At 43.9% G+C, this 11907-nt stretch overlaps 1 protein-coding gene across 1 annotated transcript in view; it reads left to right on the top strand.

Annotated features, from left to right (window-relative positions):
- The first annotated feature begins 10225 nt into the window (after nt 1-10225).
- The window catches only part of Srpx (sushi repeat containing protein X-linked), a 95847-nt gene continuing 94165 nt past the window's right edge, over nt 10226-11907 (top strand). Inside the window, exon 1 of the mRNA XM_071606005.1 lies at nt 10226-10421. Within this exon, the coding sequence (XP_071462106.1) occupies nt 10328-10421 (94 nt within the window). The 5' untranslated portion in view covers nt 10226-10327. The remainder of the gene's footprint in view (nt 10422-11907) is intronic.

Below are 11907 nucleotides of genomic sequence, written 5' to 3'. Positions count from 1 at the left end.
CCCATCCACTGCATTAACTTCTGCTTTTACTTCCAGGCAAGGATTTTAAATCTACACCCTCTCATGTCTTCTTCTAAATTTTAAATTGCATTTTTTTTGGTACTGGGGATTGAACTCAGAGGTACTTAACCACTGAGCCACATCCAGCCCTTTTACTTTTTGAGTCAAGGTCTCAGTAAAGTGCTCAGGGCCTCACTAAATTTCTGAGACTCGCCTTGAACTTAAGATCCTCCTGCCTCAGCCTCCTGAATCACTGAGATTACAGGTATGCACCACTGCACCTGACTGCATTGCAATCTTGATACGTTCAAAACTAATCTTAGCTTCTCTCCACACTGGCTCCTCAAATGTGTTAGTCCAAGATCAATCAGAGAAGCAGAATCAGTAGGGGATAGAGAGCATCAGACCAGCATGTATTTGTTACAGGCAATTTCCTGTATGTAACTGTGGGAGCTGGTTAAGCAGTCTGTGTGTGGCTGTTTTCTCAGAGTCTGTTGCTGGAGTCTGAATCTCATGGGGCAGACAGTAAAGGAGGAAAGACAGATGCAAAGTGGGAAAGATTAAGAACAAACTGGAACCAACAAGCCTGAGCTAGAACTCCATACTATGAGGAAGGACTGGAACTCAGCATGTTATTTCTTCCTCTCTCTGACCTTGCAGAAGTGGGGCTTCTTGTCACAGAGCCAAATGCACACACCTGGCCTAGGACTCAGAGACACTCGAAGAAGATCAGTTGTAGGCGCTGTGGTTGCTTCACACCAATGAGGTGAGTCAGCAGAGCAGCAACATGTGTGAGTTCCAGGATGGCCAGTGTTTCCCTTCCAGCCTCCAAATCTCCCCCAAACCTCCCTGAAATTTCCCCTGTGGCTGATCCTAATTGGAAACAAACAAGAGTGAATTCTGGGAATGTAGCTCAGCCTAGGCAAATTGATACATTACAAAGCCATCAAAATCCACCCCTGGTCAATTTGGCATCCATACACATCTCCTTAAAGTTGACTTACTCCTTGAATAATGATAGTACCAAAGTCGTACTTCTGTTTAACTTTATGCAACTAAGAAAAACATTAACCCTTTCCCCAGAAGAGAATACAAAGCTTTCATTTTGTTTTTTGTTTCTTTGGTAGTGCAGATTAAATCCATTTGGCATTATACCACTGAACTACAGCCCTGGCTTTTTAATTTTTTTAATTTTGAGATAGGGTTTTGCTAAGTTGCTGAGGCTGAGTTTGAATTTGTGATTCTCCTTCCTCAGCCTCCTGAGGCACTGGAATTACAGATGTGCACTACCATGCCCAGCTACAAAGTTTCTTTTTTTTTTTTTTTTTTTACCTAATAGTCAATGATTCTATTCCAAGCTGATTTACATACTTCCTTTAGAATCTCATAACTTCAATTTGCAAATACTGAAATACAAAGTAAACTCTTTTTAAGGCATCTTGTATTAGATGATAAGATGATGAGAAAGGGAAGAAAATAAAAATATCTGGTTAGCATATATACAAACATGATTGTATTGAAATAAGGATGAAATACTCATAACTATTATAGTCCTTATTACTGCAATGGTCAATTTGTCATATCTGATATAAACAACTACCTTCTTCCCATATTCTACCCATTGCTCTTCATTTTGGTACCAGCAAGTACCTCACCTGGTCATATTGCTTTTCTTGGTGAAGTGACACAAAGCTTTATTCTTACAGACTATTGGCTATTAGCAGTCCTGCCTAAATTGGATTATTATAGTTTTCTATTGCTTTTAATCTAAGGCATAGGAGTATTAAGAGGCACATCTGAGGATTTCCTGTATTCAAATATGTTCCTTGTTAAACTCATTGTGCAATAGTTACAACACAATTTCTCCCTGATAGGACCAAACACCCTAGCTAGTTACCTCTCTTTCTGTCTGTTAAATGGAATCATTGTTGTGTTCCCTATTGGAAGAATACCTCCCCTTGGAACTAGGACCCACAGAGCCTATATCACAGGGAAGGAAGCAACATTTTGCTTCTAAATCACTAGAGTCAAGGTCATTGTACTGTCATGTATAACTAATTAAAACAAATTAAAAAATTAAAAAAAAATAATAAATGAATCATGTCAGGGACTAGAAGGAAATTCTCCTTCAAAGAATAGCCTGACAGCCCCCTGGGAGACATCCTTCAGCTACCTATCTCCCTGGAACATCCTGCGGTTATCAGGATCATCAGACATCCTGCAGCTGGCAGTTTTACCACCCACATCCAGCAATTGCTGATTAGAGAGCTTCCCCATCCCCAGCATATAAATACCCCTGTGTGAACAATAAAAATTTGCAGCTTGATCAGAACTCCTGTCTTGCTGTCATCCTTTCGTGTCTCTTGTCCCTTCATTCCTCTCCACCTAGGTTCACTGCCCACATTGATGTGATGTGTCCTGCCGGACGGGACAGAATCACTAGAGTTAATAATGAGTGGTGGTCCTCCCATTTTTTGCTCCTGGCCTCCTGGATCTAAGAATGCTGACTCTAGGAGAAATAATCCCACACGTTGGACTCTGACTTAAAGCATTTGGGAGGACATTGTCCAATCCCAAAAGGTGTTACTACCTAGCTGGTGCCATATCTGTCTGTGTCTTCAAAAGGCCACTCCATTTCTATCAATTCAGCTGCTTCTGGATGATGAGGTTTTTAGTCAGCTTTTGACCAAAAGACCTGACAAGAACAATCTTAGAGGAGAAAAAGTATATTTGGTGCTCATGGGTTTCAGAGGACTCAGTCCATAGACAGATGATTCCATTGCTCTGTGCCTGAAATGAGGCATAACATCATGGCGGAAGGTGTGTGGAGGAGAAAAGCAGCTCAGCCCACGGCAATCAGGAAGCAGAGAGATATCCACTCAACTGGGGCACAATATAAACCCCAAAGCCACACCCCAGTGGTCGGTCTTCTCCAGCTACACCATACCTGCCTGAAGTTACCACCCAGTTAATCCATTCCAGTGGATTAATGCACTGATTAAATAACCCAACAATTTCACTTCTAAACTTCCTTACATTGCCTCATACATGAACTTTAGGGGGACATCTATCTCCTATCTAAATCATAACAATGAGGAATAGAGTAAAACTAGTAAATATCATGAACCTGGCTCTACTGCTGCACTTCATTTACTGTGAAAAGAGTTCTTCATGTGGAGGTGATGCTCTGTGGAATACCATGATGGTGGATAAGGCATTATAAAAGTCCATAGATAGTTGTTTGGGCAGAAGCATTGTGAACAGTGATGGCAAATCCATATCCAATTTAAGTGTCCATTCAAGTAACCAGGTGGACAACTCGTGGTCCTGATCACTGTGAGGATTTCCACACACACACACTTCTCTTTCAAGGATGTCATAGAATAAAGCTGTAGATGCTGCTTGTGTCTGTCTGCCTTTAATTGCTGTGACACAACATACCTGAAAATAACAGCCTGGACAGGAAAAGTTTATTCTGGGCTCATGGTTTCAAAAGTGCAGCCTATAGTAGGATGACGCCATTGCTCTGTGCCCAAAGTCCATCATGGTGGAAGGGCATGGCAGAGGAAAACTGCTCAGCTCATGGCCGCCAGGAAACAGAGAGTACAAGTAAGCCCCAGAGCCAGAGTCAAGATAGCCCCAAAGAAATGCCCCTGTGGACCCACATCCTCCAGCCATGCCCCACCTGCCAACAGTTACCACCTGTACAGTAGTCCTTTCAAATCATTCATCTATCAAATGGATTAATCCCGTGATTAGGTTAAGATCTCATAATCTAATCATTTCACCTCTGAATAGTGCTCCATTGCCTAATAGGAGCTGTTTGGTGAGCAACATCTCATATCCAAACCATACCACTGCTTTGTCTACTTTCAGATGGGGACTTTATGTCATGAAGAACCACCAGTTGGGCTGGGGATATGGCTCAAGCGGTAACACGCTCGCCTGGCATGCACAGGGTGCTGGGTTCAATCCTCAGCACCACATAGAAAAATAAAATAACGATGTTATGTCCACCAAAAACTACAAAATAAATATTAAAAAGTTTCTCTCTCTCTCTCTCTCTCTCTCTCTCTCTCTCTCTCTCTCTCTTAAAAAAAAAAAAAAAAAAAAAAAAAGAACCACCAGTAAAGAGTCCTTAGGTTTTCTTCCTCTGTGAGTTCATTATAGGGAACTGTCCATCAGGTCACTGGTGTGGCCTGGAAGAAGGCATTTGGGCCACCTTTTCATGCAATTTGCTTGTGTCTTCAGGGCCTGCTTGAGACTGATCACATATACACCTCTTCCATTTGATGATGGTGAGATTCTAGGCATACCCAATTCACGGATTGTCCAGTTGAGCTATGATGCTCAGATTACATGGTAACTTGGTGATTCATGGTGTAACACTCAGTGTCTCCTAAGGCCAAGAGACAAGTCAAAACTTGTTTTCGAAGAGTAGTTACCTGCAGAGGATGTCATTGTCCCACAAGGGCTTGCCATACACTTCAAAATGCACCTCTGTCTGTTCCTGGCACTTTAAACACTATTGGATCTCCTGGGTTACATGGCCCAAGGAGCAAAGCAGCTTACACAGTAGCCCAGATGAAAGCCTTCTCTTGTTCTGGGGCCCACGTGGAACTAGCATTTCCTTCATCACATTTATACAGTGTCTAACCAAAGAGGAAAGTAAGAGGGATTCTTTCATCCAGCTTCTGTTTTTAAAATTGCTCACCAGGACTTGCTTCTGACTAGCTTGACTGGGACCTGTGCTTACCCCTGTAATTATAGAGACCTGGGAGCAAAATTCTACTATTGATCCAGCCCAATTCATACAACCACACCTATGACCAAGGTTGGTGGGCTCTTGTGATTGGAGGTGTTCCTCAAATGATGTTCAGTGCCTACTCCTGAGCTTTTGTGGGAAGGTGGGTACTGGAGATTGAACCCAAGGGTGCTCTCACTGAGCTACATTCCCAGCCCTTTTTATTTCTTATTTTTAGACAGGGTCTCACTAAATTGTTCAGGCTGCTCTCGAACTTTTGATCCTCCTGTCTCAGCTTTCCTAGTCACCAGGATTACAGGCATTACAGGCATGCATTACCCCATCAACACGCCTGGCTGGATTAAGTTTTTTTTTTTTTTTAAATTTGTTTGTTTGTTTTGTTTTTTAGTACCAGGAATTGAACCAAGAGGTGCTTAACCACTGAACCACATCCCCAGCCCTTCTTATTTCTTATTTTAATAAAACTAAAAAAAAAAAAATTCTTATTTTAAATAAACTTATGCTAAGTTTCTTAGAGCCTCCCTAAATTGAGGAGGCTGGCCTCAAACTTGTGATCCTCCTGCTTCAGCCTCCTGAGCCATAGCACCTGGCTATCTGAGCATATTTCAAATGATGGATCTTCCTTTCCTCTTACAAGAGCAGGAAGGGACTTTCTTGGACCTTCATCATGAAAATTTGGGAGGATTTTTGAAGGTAAAGTGCACAGTAGTGTGTGGGTCCTGGCTATGCCTCTAGCCACCAGGAGTCTCTCATTCTCATATTATTCCACACTAAGCCTCCAGGAATTTTTCCAATTTGCCATTTAAGTTTATGGCTTCAGCATGTCTTCTGCTTCATATCCCAGCTATGACTCTCTGGACTTGTCTTTCCAGATGGTGAAGGATGGCAATTTGCCCTGAAAACTCAGTTCTCTTTTGAGTTGGAGAAAAGTCATCAATTTTCAGTATGCCCAGCTTTTTCTTGTTGTAAGGACAAGAACGATGCTTCTAAGCTTGTGACAACAGCAACTGAAAGTTGTTAATTTAATTTTTTAATCTTTGCATTCTTATAATTCTCCATCCACCTTATGACCACCTATTCCTAATTTATGAAAGTATTTTCCTTGAATCTTTACTGTAAACACCAAATATTTTCTGAAATTGCCTTTTCTTTTTTTTTTTTGCAGTTTTTTTTTTTTTAATAATAGAGATCTGTTTTCCTTTTAACTTTTAGAGTAAAAATATTCCCTTTTCCTTGTGCTGCAGAATGTTTTTCAATCTGGAGATCTTGGGTTGTTTGATTCTGAATATTTATCCTAGAAATAAAAGAAATCTCTTTAAATCAGAGGATTATAAACAGATACTATTGTTATTCAGTTCTTAGCTTCTTTGATCTTGACCTTGAGTGGTCTGATTTTAACTCTCTTAGAACCAGATTTTTTAAATATTTTTTTAATTGTCAATGGAATATATATATATATATATATATATATATATATATATATATATATATAATCTGAGAGTTGAACCCAGTACCTCACACATGCTAGGCAAGCGCTCTACCACTGAGCCACAGCCCCAGCCCCCTCAGAGCTAGATTTTTTAAAAAAACATTTTTAAGGCAGTATAGGGGATATTGGGGACTGAGCCCATGTCCTTGTGCATGCTAAATTAAACACAGGGGCTGGGGATGTGGCTCAGTGATAAAGTGCTTGCCTGGCATGTGTGAGGCTCTGGATTTAATCCCTAGCACCAAAAAAAGAAAAAAAAAAAAGTTAAGCACAGCCTCTACCATTCACTAAGCTAGATTTTTACTAGACACCAGTGAGCACAAGTTCCAGCCCAACTCACACTACTCATCTGGCATTCATTTAGCATGGTTCCATTAGATTTGCACCAAATCACCTTGTCCTTCTAGTCTTTAGTTCTTGGAAAGTCTGATATAGTCCTTAGTTTGTATGGGTACATTATGTGAAAGACTAAGCCCAGTGTGGTCCCAGGACTGATGTTGCTCTCTGAATTAATACTATCCACCTTAAGATAGGTACAGAAAAGTAGGGAAAGACTTTAGAAATTTTAAAAAAAAATTTTTTTGGTACCAGGGATTGAACCCAGGGGTGCTTAACCACTGAGCAATATCTTCAGCCCTTTTTTGTATTTTATTTAGAGACAGGGTCTCACTGAGTTGCTTAGGACCTTGCTAAGTCGCTGAGGCTAGCTTTGAACTTGCAATCCTCCTGCCTCACACTCCCCAGCCACTGGGATTACAGGTATGTGCCACTGCGCCTGGCAAGACTTTAGAAATTGTTATTGCAATTTGATAGAATAATTTGACACTTGTGGAACTGAATAATAAAACTTTGAGCTTTTATTTTGTATGTCATAGCATTGGGACAATTTGTCTCTCCAATGTATTCACTTTTAAGAATTTGTCCCTGGATATTTATACTAAAACATCCTAAAAAGTCAAAATACCACATTAATTAACAGGAAGCTATTCCGATTATGGAATTAAAGGAAACATTATATTAGTTAACAGGAAATTATTTTGCTACATTCAGTGAAAGGGAATTGAAAGAACTATTTCCCAATCAATCGTGCCACATAAATTTGACCAAATGCACGACAAACTTCTATTATGGTCTTGCACTTTGTTTTACATTTGCTTCAATAGGACCCACAGTTTTGGGTATGCATGTCAAAAGGTGACACAAAAGTTGAGATTATTGTGGTAGACCTGAGAATGTCAGAAGCACAGAGGCTGAATGTCATACAAAACTTATGAATTGGAGTAAATGGTAGATCTAGGTGGAATTATTTATTTCAAAAGAGACAGAAAATTTTATGTAGCATGATCCTGATGAATAACCAATAACAGATTGAGGAGTAGTATCTACAAAAACAAAACCCTGGATTTCCCTTTCCGGAGCATGGCTTTGATATATTTGAATTTTGTGGCTAACATAGGACTCATAAATTTGTTAAGTAATGAGCTGGCCCACCAAGTTGTACGAGATGTAGGTCAAAGTAATATTTGCGTATTTCATGACAAATGTTGTTCAATTGAAGAATCCCTGGAAGAATTTGACTCTTAGGGATAAATTGTTCAATTGATCATGTTTGAATTGATCATGTTTGAAATTGCTGAGGCAGGCTTTGAACTTGTGATCCTCCTGCCTCAGCCTTCCAAGTCACTCAGATTACAGGCGGGCCCCCCTGCACCTGGCAGAGTACTGCTTCCTATAATTCAATCAGATTCAGGTGATAAGAGAGAGCCAGATGTTCTTTTTCAGCCCAATAGAATGTGTACCAGTATTTATGAGACCTTGCTTTAGGGGTGACACAGGAAAGGAAGGCCACTGGACAGCTAACCTGGACCTGGAATTTGGGGTGCCCATTAACCCTTGTTCACAGGCCTAGAAAAATGGTTCTCAACTGGAAGCAATAGTCCCCCTGGGGGACATGTGGCAATATCTGGAGACATTTTTTGGTTGCCACAACTAGGAAGTGAGGAGTTGCTACTGACATCCAGTGGGCATATGCTAGCAATGCTGCTAAACATCCATCAATGCGTAGGGAAGCCCCTTCCCCAGCAAAGAATTCTATGGCCCCCAATGTCACTATTGCCTAGGTGGAGAAACTCAAATTTATCCTCCTCAACACTGCACAATGTTTTACCACTGAACAAGGAGGAACAAAAATATGCATGTAGTCAAGGTCACATCCCTAAGGATTCTGATTTTATTGGTCTGGAGTAGAGTCCGAATATAAAGGTCCCCTGGAGGCCTTTCCAGGATTGAAAACTACTCCCTAGAGAGTCTGGTCTGATAAAAGCCTTCACCTCCCCAACTTTCGTGGGACTTAAAAAGGGCTGTTGGCTCCTTGAGGAGGTATCAGCAAGCAATAGAAAGAATTTCCCCCAGACACTAGCATAAGATGAAAGTTCAAGGCCAGGGGCTTTTGTGAGAATTAGGAAAGGCATCCCTTCTGGATAAACACATTCAAAACCTTCTGTGCTTCCAAGGGCCTTGACCTAGCTAAGGACCCAGACAGCTGTTACAAAGAGAAAGATGTATCTCTACAGTGGATGTGGTCCCTGTCAATGCACCCAAAGGCAGATGGATTTTGGCTCTCTCTTATCCTTTCCTCTTGGAGCCTTTGGGCAGGGCCTGAACTGTATAACTTAATGTAGCAGCCCCCATTGGAATTTGCCTTAGTTAAGGACTCTCTGGCTGGGAGTTGTGGTTTGACTGGGTTGGGGGGGGGGGCTAAGGCAGGAGGATTGCAAATCCAAGGCCAGTTTCAGCAACTTACCTAGACCCTCAGCAAATTTGAGACTCTCTCAAAATATAAATAAATGAATGAATGAATGAATAAATAAATAAATAAATAGAACTGGGGGTGTAGCTCAGTGGTAGAGTACCCCTGGGTTCAATCCCCAATATGAAAAACAAACAAAAATCAAAACAAAAATTATTTCTCTGGGGCAGCAAAGTAGCACAGAACTGCCTTATGGGTTTACCAAAAACACAACAAAAATAAAAACTGTGGAGAGGCTTTCTCAAATGCCTCTAAGAAACCAAATCCATGCTGGGGGCAGCCTAGAAACCCTATCCTGACGCCAGGCCACAGGGTGGAGACTCTGGGCTGGTCCTGATGTCCTTGGGGTGGCTGAGAACAACCCAGGAAATATGGGGGATATGGCTTCGGGATACTGCAGCTGGATCTCTGAGGATGAGACAGGGAACTTTCTGTGCTTTGTACTCTGTCCCATCAGCTGAGCCTGGAAGGAGAGCCTTAGGTCCCATCCTAAACCACAGCTCGGCGGCGCAAACCGAGCCCCGCCTGAGTCATTCCTTTGCAAAAGAGAAGCAAAAAGCCCTGTAGCATCAACTTTGTCGCTGGCCTATCTGCACACCTGGGTTCTAATTCCCGCTCTGCCCATGACAGCAGGAACCTAAGCAAGTTTCTAAGCGGCATTTTCTTTTTGGTACGGTGGGCATAATGACAGCGAACTTGGGGCGTGGTCATTAGGGTTAATCAGCGACCTGGCTGTAGTATCCAGCCTCAGTGGGCCACTATGGACCTCTAGGTTGTTACTTCTCTGTGTGTGTGACTCAGGAAGATTTTTGCGCAGACGGCATCATTCTAGAGTCCCAGGATCTGCGAGGCTGTGGAGTCACCAGTGTATATTGCGGGTAAGGGGGACGTGCAAGTGGAGTAAAGAAAGATACTCTTGGAATATTTTGTTGGTTTGCTGGGGCACGTCCCTGGCGATCTCTGGCTCTGGGGCACAGCCTCCTTTCCAGAAGAATCGCTGACACAAAAGGAGCGGGTAGGTGGGTGGGTCGGAGCCCCAAACTGCGCTGTGTTCCAGGGAGGCGGAGGAAGGAGGGCAGTCCCCAGGCAGGAGGGAGGGGAAAGAGGGAGGGAAAAGAGGCGAGAGGAGGAGTTTTCCAGCCCGGCCTTGGCGGGCTAGCAGCGCAGCCCCCAGGTCTGCTCGGTCTCCTGCCGCCCCCTGGAAGCGCGCTGCGCTGCGCTGCGCTGCGCTGCGCTGCTGAGCCCAGCGAAGCGCCCGCTGGCCATGGGGGTCCCGGTACTCCGGTCCGCGCTGCTGCTGCCGCCCGCGCTGCTCCTTCTGCTCCTGCTGCTTGTCCCGCCGAGCCGCGGCTTTCCAGGTAGGAGCCAGAGGTGGGGCTTTCTCCCCAGCTGGACACCAGGGTCCCCGGATCGGCCGCTGGAACCTTTTACTCCTGATCAGGGAGGTGCGGGGGCCACCCTTTGTTTACTCCCAACTCGTCTGTCATAGCCGGGCTCGCGCCTGGGCACCTGGAAGGGAGAGCAGCCTCTCGCTTCGCCAGGCGCGGGGTGCCCTCGCGGCGCCCGGAGTCCGAGCCCGAGCTCCCTTTGCTTCCAGGGTTCCAAAGTTCAAATCACACCCTTGGTCGCATACGAGGCTTCGAAGAGAAAGTTTGGCTGCAGGCTTACTACTTTCTCATCACCCGGCATTTTGCCCCTCACACGGTTGCACACGGCCAGGACTCCGGGCCTGGCTGCTTGCCTGGAAGAAGTCCCTACTCCCTCCCTCTGGAAGTCCCTGGTCTGGGCAGAGAAAGCGATTCCTGTGGACCTCACGGGCGGAGCCTCCCCCGCATCTCTTAACCCCCCCTGCTGGGGATTCCAAGAAAGTCTGCTCCTCTGAGGGAAAGGTGCCAGCTGAGAGTGGTGACATGTGGCATGCACTTGGTTAGCTCCAGGGAAAAGAGGGAGAAGCGCCTAGCTCTACTGGGCAGGGGGTGCGGCTGCTTGTTGAGGGAGGGCGTGGTCTCCAGCATCTAAGGGAATCCTGGGGTTTACTGGGGGCTCTCAGGATGTAGGTAAAATTCTCTTTGGAAATACCCTTTAAAAAGCTCCAGCTAACTTCTTCAACAGTGAGATTCAGGGGAACAGAGCAACTTGCCATGTACCCCTGTGGCCTTGGAATGAAAAGGAAATCCATGCACGGGCTTTTAATTTAGTATTGATGGGAAAGTGGGTGACATGAACTATGAGGCATGTAAATATTTGGCTTTGCATTCATCAACACTGTGGGGTCTGGATGGCACAGGCCTTAATCTCGGTAACTCAGGAGGCTGAGGCAGAAGGATCACAAGTTTGGGACCAGCCTCATCAATTTAGGGAGGCCCTAAGCAACTTAGCAAGATTGTCTCAAAATAAAAAATAAAATGAAAATGAGCTGGGGATGTAGCTCTGTGGTAAAGCACCTCTGAGTTCCCAGCACCAATAAATATTTTAAAAATAAAGTGGGGCCTGAGAAAGAACCTCTCAAATTCTGATAAAATGAGTAAGGGTTCCCAGGTAGATGCTTAGAAGATGTAGGGGATGGCTGCTGGGAATCCTCTGCGTATTCCAAATGAATGAATGTGTAAAACAAATGTGTAGATTAATAAACAGGAACATTTGGGCTCTGAGCTGATGCTTCTAAGTTTTAAGCTTTTTTGTAGGAACTGATGCGGGACAAAGTGGAAAGGTGATCATCCTCAGTGCCAGGCAACTGTGATTCTCATGGTGTGTTGGTGTCCCCACTCCCACCTGCTTTGGCAGGAGTGAGGATAAAATGAACCTTGAGGGGAAGAGGAGGTCAGTAAGTGGACCAGGAGCAGC

The sequence above is a fragment of the Marmota flaviventris genome, chromosome X (genome assembly GCF_047511675.1).
Source record: "Marmota flaviventris isolate mMarFla1 chromosome X, mMarFla1.hap1, whole genome shotgun sequence".
In the NCBI taxonomy this organism is placed as follows: domain Eukaryota; kingdom Metazoa; phylum Chordata; class Mammalia; order Rodentia; family Sciuridae; genus Marmota; species Marmota flaviventris.
The sequence above is the reverse complement of the archived record's forward strand: the minus strand, read 5'-3'. Positions and strand labels throughout refer to the sequence as shown.